The 8247-nt window shown below is 35.1% G+C and overlaps 1 protein-coding gene across 3 annotated transcripts; it reads left to right on the top strand.

Moving 5' to 3' along the window:
• The first annotated feature begins 755 nt into the window (after positions 1-755).
• LOC107625197 (RAN GTPase-activating protein 1) lies at positions 756-5722 on the top strand. Of its 3 annotated transcripts, none has more exons than XM_088505420.1 (3): positions 756-871; positions 1781-2194; positions 3865-5722. In XM_088505420.1, the coding sequence occupies exon 3, from the start codon at positions 3875-3877 to the stop codon at positions 5474-5476; it is 1602 nt and encodes a 533-aa protein (XP_088361546.1). In that variant the 5' UTR covers positions 756-871; positions 1781-2194; positions 3865-3874; the 3' UTR covers positions 5477-5722. The 3 variants fall into 3 exon arrangements, with proteins under 3 accessions (XP_088361546.1, XP_016183258.1, XP_020971388.1); XM_016327772.3 differs by having other exon boundaries at positions 1781-2201; XM_021115729.2 differs by having other exon boundaries at positions 760-871; positions 1802-2201.
• The last annotated feature ends 2525 nt before the right edge of the window (positions 5723-8247 follow it).

The following is an 8247-nucleotide window of genomic DNA, read 5'->3' as shown; positions in this document are numbered from 1 at the left end:
CTTATAATATTTTGGTAAAAATAATTTAATATTATAAATATTTTGTACTATAATCTATAATTTCAAGACTGACATCATTTTAAAAAATTTATATTTCTATAATGTTATTATAAATAAAATACTAATTATAATTAATTTTATTATAAATTTTATTATTAATTTAATTAAATTTAATTTATAAAAATATTTATATGTGTAGCATTACTCATTATACATGTACACCTAAATAAAATGTAAACCAAGGCTATATCATCATTTAATCACCAAAGAGTAAAGAAGAACGAAGAGGAAAAATGAAAACCCACGTATGCGGTTAAATTTTTCAGCAACCAATTATTAATCATCATTTCCCTCCAATTTTCCCACGCACGCTTTCCAAAGTTCCCAATATTTTTCCATTTTTAAATTTGACTTTACGATTAATGTATTAAATAAAATTTATTTTAAATATAAAATTTTCAGTCATTTTCTTAAATTTATTTTTAAATTATAAAATAATTTTAACTTTTATATATATTAATTTAATAATTTAATTTTAATACATTGATAATATAAAAAATTATTTAATTATTTAATTAAATTTATATATTTAAATTTTAAAAAATAAATTTAAAATCAATTATATAATAATACATAATTAACTTATTGACTTATTGCACATTCTTTTATACAATATAAAAATTAAATTCTTAATCTAATTAAATAACTCAGTAAATAAATATAAAAAGTATAGAACTTTTCAAATTGACAATAAAAAACAGAAAACCAAATTCAAATTCAAAACTCTTTTCCACGGTTCCTCTCTCTCTTATCATTCACTCTCTATCTAGGGTTTTTCCGCTGTCCAAGTTTGGTAATCGCATTTTCTCAGGTACTGAATTCATAGCCTCTGATTATGTACTCATTCACTCTTTTCTTCTGGAAAATGTCTTCTCTTTTTCTAGGGCTTTGATTTGTGTTTTAATTTTCGATTTCTTTTTTTTAAGAAAAGAAAAATTTAGCTGTTTTTCCTACTTAGCGTGATGAGTAATTGCCCTATTTTAGTTTCCCACAAAGTTTTTGGAAAATAAGCAGTGATTGGATCGGTGGATATGTTTTTAGATAAGATTATTTTCACACACTTGGGTTTATAATTTGATGTGGATGCTATGGATGTAATCTTTGTCTTTTAGTTTTCCAGCAATTCGATCTTTGTTTTGAATATCATGTTTTTATTACTAATATTTTTCCGTTCAAATGAGTGAGTGACACTATTTCCGTGCAAGAATAATATTTTATTTATGGTGAATTATACGGTAAAGATGTAAGTTTACAGATCTTTCTTTTTATGGAATGAAAGAGAGATTGAAAAAGGTAGGATCCACACTTTGAATAACAATAAAATAATAAAAAATAACTATAAAAAGAATTTATTTTCTCTCTCTATACCACTTCAATCTGTATAGTAGAGTGCCCCTTTATTTATTTGTGAAGCTTACTTCTGAACATAATCATGATAGTTGAAAAAAATCAGACCGACCCTGTTGGTCGGATCAGAAAACCGACGACCGGTCTCTAGACCTGTCCGAATTGGTCATTGGACCTAATAAATAGCAAAACCGGTGAGAACCGATTGGATTCAGCCGGGTTTTATTGAAACCAGTGAACCGACGGATTTAAAAAACCCGGACCAATTCAGAATTTTTTTTAAATCCCCCGCCCCAGAGCGACGTTCGACATTTAAAAACAAAACCCTAGTTCTGAAGCTCACCCCCAACACCCGAATCTATCTCACTTTCAGTCTCTCACTGCTCGCCCACAGACACCACCACATCATCAGAGCTCACCTCAGCGGCTCGGCCCATCTCCGTTCACCGCCAACGCACGATCTCCTCCATCTGTGCTCGACTGCTGGCGTCTCGCCGCGCCTCCGCCGCTGAGTGCTCGAGGCCTCGATCTGTGCTTCCTGCCGCGTTTCGTCGTCGTCCGCCATCACTGCACCCAACCCAACGCCTCGTTTGCTCGCGAAAATCGCCCTAGTCCTCCATCTCTGCTCGCCTCAGCTGCTAGCGTCTCGCCGCGCCTCCCTCCACCAGTGAGTGCTCGAGCTGTGCGTGGGTGTTGCTGCTCGTCGTCCGTGAGTGTTGCTGCCTGCACTGCACTGCTCGGCTGCCTGCACTGCTCGATTCTGCCTCTGCAACAACAGTCAACAACAGTAACAGGTAAGTTTTTTTTAAGTTATTCTAATATTCTATACTAATTATTAATAGTTGATTCATTGATGTTATTTCTGTTAATTTTGTTGTTGATTGATTTATGTATCTGATTAGAATATAGCAGTGGTTGAACTTGAAATGTTGAATTGGTTGAAATGTTAATGTTAATTTTATTGTTGAATTGGTTTATGAATTGGTTTTGTTGACTATGAATATGCAGTGATTTTGCTGAGTGTTGAATTGGTTTATGAATTGTTTTGCTAATTATGAATGATTGTGTTGATTGTTGAATTGGTTTTTCTGATTATACATATGCAGTGGTTTTGTTGATTGATGATTGTTGCTGCTGTAATGATGCTGATTGGTTTTGCTGTTAGTTACTTAGTTGATTGAATTTTTCTCTTTTATGGGATTTTAAGAAGGCATCATCACATACACCATCAGAAACACCATTGTCCCAAGAACAAGGATGAACACATTTGTAAGATGAAGATACATACCTAGAGTTTGAAATTACTCCTTGGACATAGTTTATGGATTGATATTCTTATTATGTCAAATTAAGATACTATTGTAGTAGTACTGACTAATTTTATGTCTATTTTTGTATAGATGTTTTTAGAATTTGAGACTTGATTGTTGCTAAAATGTGTGTGAAGACATGTATTTCAAATTTTAATTTTAAGTTTTTGACTATTTTATATTTTTATTTAAATAATACCGGGTCAACCGGCTCAACCCGTAGACCTAGTGACCTAGTAGCCCGATGCCTTGACCGAAGATCACTGGATTCATTTTGACAACTATGAGAGTTATAGTTACAAATTGATTTTATTTATTTTTTTAATTTTTTTTATGGAAATGATACAAAGTTTAGATTCTCAATATATTTGTTATGCATTTGCTAAAGTAAAAGATTTAAAAATCTTAACATGGCCTTTATTGGTTATTTATTCTTTTTTGTTTTATGTCTGATTCTAAATCACCCGATCCATACCTTTTAAGTTCCATTGACATCTCATGAATTCATGTTAAATAGCTTTTGAATTTTGTATTGGAATTATTGACTTCTAAGTTGGATTTTTATTCTTCCTTTAAAAAAAAACTTAAATTGGTCATTAATATTATATCTCATCCTTGCAACAATGTGTATATCCTAATCTTAATATTAATATGCATACTATGGTTCTTTGATTTTGTATGAGTCTAGGTTGCAGTTACTGATAACACTTACAAACATCATGATTTCCTCGACAAAACCATGTGATGATTAATATCATTTTACCACAATATAACATACTATGCGATAGTTCTTTGGAAGAATCTAAATTTCATGGTTGATTAGGTTTATATTGATTGTTGATTGTTTCTCATGAGAAAAAAAGTATTACATAATTGTACAACTTTATTCTTTGGACATCATTACTCTGCTCATGACTTATTGAATGGTCTGCTTTTGTTGTCTATTGCTTGTTGTAAACTTAAATGCTATTTGTTGTTGTGGTAGATATACAAAACTAGGATTTGTGGCTATAGAGTAGGAATAATTATATGAAATTTGTTGTTATTTTCCATGAGTAATTTTATATCTCATTGTTTTCTAGTACTACACTACTATTGAAATGTATAGATTTGTTCTTTTAAATGTGGTTATTGCATGTGTTTCCAGGTTGGTTGATATGGATTCCACAGCACAGACATACCAACATCGCCCACTTTCAATCAAGTTATGGCCCCCTAGCCAGGGTACTAGGCTAATGCTTGCTGAACGAATGACCAAGAACCTTACAACCCCATCCATTTTCTCTAGAAAGTATGGGCTGCTTAGCAAAGAAGAGGCCGAGGAGGATGCTAAGCAAATTGAAGAAATTGCTTTTACGACTGCAACCCAGCACTTTGAGAAGGAGCCTGATGGTGATGGGAGTTTTGCAGTGCAAATTTATGCCAAGGAATCGAGTAAGCTCATGTTGGACGTTTTGAAAAGAGGTCCGAGAGTGAAGGAGGATGGAGTATTGGTATCTGAAAAGGTCACTGTAACCGGTGAAACTGTTTTTGACATATCTGGTGGTCGCAGAGCCTTCATTGATGCAGAAGAGGCTACAGAACTGTTGGAGCCATTGAGGGCACCAAACTCTTATACTAAGATATGTTTCAGCAACAGAAGTTTTGGCTTGGAAGCTGCTCAAGTTGCTGAACCCATCCTACTGTCAATTAAGAATCAATTGAAGGAAGTGGACCTGTCGGATTTTATTGCTGGCAGGCCGGAAGCAGAAGCTCTTGAAGTGATGACTATATTCTCCTCTGCACTGGAAGGTTGTGTTTTAAGGTACCTTAACCTGTCAAATAATGCCATGGGTGAAAAGGGAGTTAGAGCATTTCGGTCCCTCCTAAAATCACAAAATAACTTGGAGGAGCTTTATTTAATGAATGATGGTATATCAGAGGAAGCTGCAAAAGCAGTATCTGAATTAATTCCTTCAACCGAGAAGCTCAGGGTTCTTCATTTTCATAATAACATGACTGGAGATGAAGGGGCAATTGCTATTTCTGAAATTGTGAAACGATCTGCAGCTTTGGAAGATTTTCATTGTTCATCTACCAGGGTAGGTTCTGATGGTGGTGTTGTCCTGGCTGAGGCACTTGGAACTTGTAAACACTTGAAGAAGCTTGACTTGCGTGACAACATGTTTGGTGTGGAAGCTGGAGTCGCCCTGAGTAAAGCTGTACTTGGATTTGTTGATCTGACGGAGATATACCTTAGTTATTTGAACTTGGAGGATGATGGTGCAGAAGCCCTTGCAATTGCATTGAAGGAATCTGCACCATCGCTGGAAGTATTGGATATGGCTGGAAATGACATTACTACAAATGTTGCTGCTTCTCTAGCTGAATGTATATCATCAAAACAGTTCCTTGCCAAGTTGAATTTGTCTGAGAATGAACTGAAGGATGAAGGAACAATTTTGATCAGCAAGGCATTGGAAGAGGGTCATGACCAGTTACTTGAGGTTGATTTGAGTACAAATTCAATTACTATGTCCGGAGCTAGGGTTTTGGCTAAAGCTGTTGTGCAAAAACCTAGATTTAAGTTGCTAAACATTAATGCTAACTTCATATCTGATGAAGGGATAGAGGAGTTGAAGGATATATTTAAAAGTTTACCTGATATGCTGGGTCCTTTGGATGAGAATGATCCTGAAGGAGAAGACATTGATGAGGAGGCTGAAGAAGATGCGGATCGCGATGAATTGGAATCAAAACTGAAGAGCCTTGAGATTTAGGAAGATTTATAGGACATAGACATCCAACTTTTATATTAAATTGATTTGTAGTCATGAGCTATTGTATGTTAGACTTCTGAATTCCATGTTAGCTTTAGAATCATTTAGGGTCAATTATGTTTTTCTATGGCTGTTGGTTATCTTTGGTTGGTTGATCTATTCTCTTCCTTTTATCCTAGAGCTATAGACCAGATCATCATCAGATTAATCTACCAGAATCTAAAATACGTAATATTTGCTCCTTTATTATCTATTTTTATTTATATCTTTTCCTTTATTTTACTTAAGGCCATGTAGTAGAAAGAATTTCTCAAAGTATGCTAGACATTCCCTTTATTGGCAAATGGCAACTATGTTTGAGATTTGAGATTGTTTTGGTTTTATCAATTTTCATAGTAAAGAAATTGATCTTTGTTGCGGGTGTAGACCATTCATAGATTCTTATTCTAAATAGGGAGAGCAGTAACTTTCTTCTGTAATACACTTTGTCCAATCAATGTTTATACATTATTTTTTTTAAATAAAAAAAGACAAACTATATAAGGATCACGCAAGTACTGGAACTTTCTTGTCTCTCCCAATCTTGACATTACTCCTCAAACCTCTCTTTGGGCTGCTCTTGGTTCAGCGTAGGAGTGCTGCATAATAAATACATAAGTTCAATGAGGAAAAAATACATAAGTTCATATAAAATTTATCAGGTTTGTATAGTTGAGTGTCTAAGAAATATACATTAAAAGTGTTCATCTATTGCGAGCATACTCAACAACATAGAGTAAATAACCATTTTGCATTCTGAAAGATAAAGATTTTGACAAAATAAACTTCAAAACATGCAAATGATAAAATAATCCTTCAAAGATATATATTCTATTTGACAAAATGAATCAACTAAACCGATTAACAAGATGCTAGAACAACAATCTCTTGTTATAAACTTATGAACACTTCAATAATCGGTGATATTAGTAAAGTTAGATCACAAAGGTGCAAGTTAATAGTAATTTTACCATGTTGCGAAAAGGGAAAACTTTCTTTGCATCAACACCAACAACTTTTGGATCATAATGGACAATGTTCACTGGGCGTCCTGCAGCTTGAGAACACAGTTTTGCCATTCCATCTAGAGTCACAGCACGATTACTCACACAGTTGAAGATGCTGTTCTTTGCAGCTTCTGGTTTCTCAACAGCTTAGAGAAAGCATTGAAGACAAGACCCTAACATGAGCTATGTTGGTTAATTGCAGTCCTGACCCCGGAATCAGTACTGGCCTGTCGTAAACAATCCTTGCGAATGGCACGACACACACCCTTTCTCAGAATAGCTACTACTAATAGAAAGTTATTCACAGGAACATTGTTCCTCACTAATTAGTTTTTTCGCACAGTTTATTTAGCGACAAACTAGTGTATGAATTGTTTTTCGCTAATCGTATATCAAACACTTGCGACGGAATAGTGACAACAATATTCCTCGCTATTTTACTTTTATTCGATTGAACCCCTAAGTGACTGATTTGCTAGAACATTGTCACTCGCTAAATAATTTGTGACAAATTAGCGAAAAATCGCTCTTTTTTTAGCTACAAAACTCAGTTTGTGACCGTTCATTAATTTTGCCGTTAGTGCGTCACTAATTCCTCGCTAGTTAGTGACGGATTAGTGACAAAAAATATTTCTCGCAAAAGTTCATCGCTAATTTGTCAAATTCTTGTAGTGAACTCTAGAGAATCGAGATAGCTCCTCAAACTTGTTATTGTACTCTGCCACCGTCATAGAACCTTGCTTCAACTACAACTGCTCTAACTCCTTTGCCACCCTAACCGAGTTTGGAAAATACTTCTTATAGAACTCCACTCAGAAGGCATCCTAAGTGATCACAACATCGCCTTGTTGCAGTAAACGACAAGCTCCCTGCCACTAGAATTGGGCTTCTCCTTTCAACCGATACGTGGCGAACTCTACATACTAATCTTCTGGCACTAGTTGAGCTTGCAACGCCCTTTTCATCGCCTGGAACCAGTTATCCGCCTCAGTTGGGTTGGTCGTACCCTTGAAGGTTGGTGGATTCACCTTGAAAAACGTGACCAAGGTCATCGGCCCTCCGTTGGGTCCATTTGCCCCATTATCATTCCCATTTCTGGCCTGTTGCCCCAGCATCTCAGTTGTAGTTTGCATCGCAGCAGCCATATTCTCCAAAGCAGGTATGAAGTCAACCGGATTACTCGTCAGTCCGTGTCTCTCATTTTCTCTTCGTCTACGTCCACGAGACGCCATTCGGGTTCTATTCACACCAAACAATTGATATCAAGGTGATCGGTCTCAATATCTCAAGTCAAGTACTTCAAAATTTCAAAAGCATGCTCATGAACAATTATGCTATATTTATCAGTCAGGTATCCTAAATAGCATATAAACACAATCCAGAGTATGCTCAAAAGCATAGCCAGTCCATTCCCTAGTCTCTATGGGAACGAACTGCTCTGATACCATAATGTAACACCCTACCACACTAATCCTTACGCTATAGTCCTAAATAAGAGGTGGTAAGGTATTACTACCTCTAAACGAAAAAAATACAAACATATAGTCGAAGGAGATATAGTTTAACTAGGAGTCTTGAAAGAAAGGATAAGCAAAATCTAAACCAGAATCGCGTCACACTCAAAACGATAAAGGTAGAAAGCATAGATAATAGAAAACAGAAGAGACAATATATATATATATATATATATATAGAATTCCAAAATACAACAAAAGCATAATCCTG

Source organism: Arachis ipaensis, chromosome B2, assembly GCF_059453495.1.
Source record: "Arachis ipaensis isolate K30076 ecotype BB chromosome B2, ASM5945349v1, whole genome shotgun sequence".
NCBI lineage: Eukaryota > Viridiplantae > Streptophyta > Magnoliopsida > Fabales > Fabaceae > Arachis > Arachis ipaensis.
The sequence above is the reverse complement of the archived record's forward strand: the minus strand, read 5'-3'. Positions and strand labels throughout refer to the sequence as shown.

Coding starts and splice junctions, on each gene's coding strand:
- LOC107625197 (XM_088505420.1), top strand. CDS start 3,875: ATGGATTCCACAGCACAGACATACCAACATCGCCCACTTTCAATCAAG.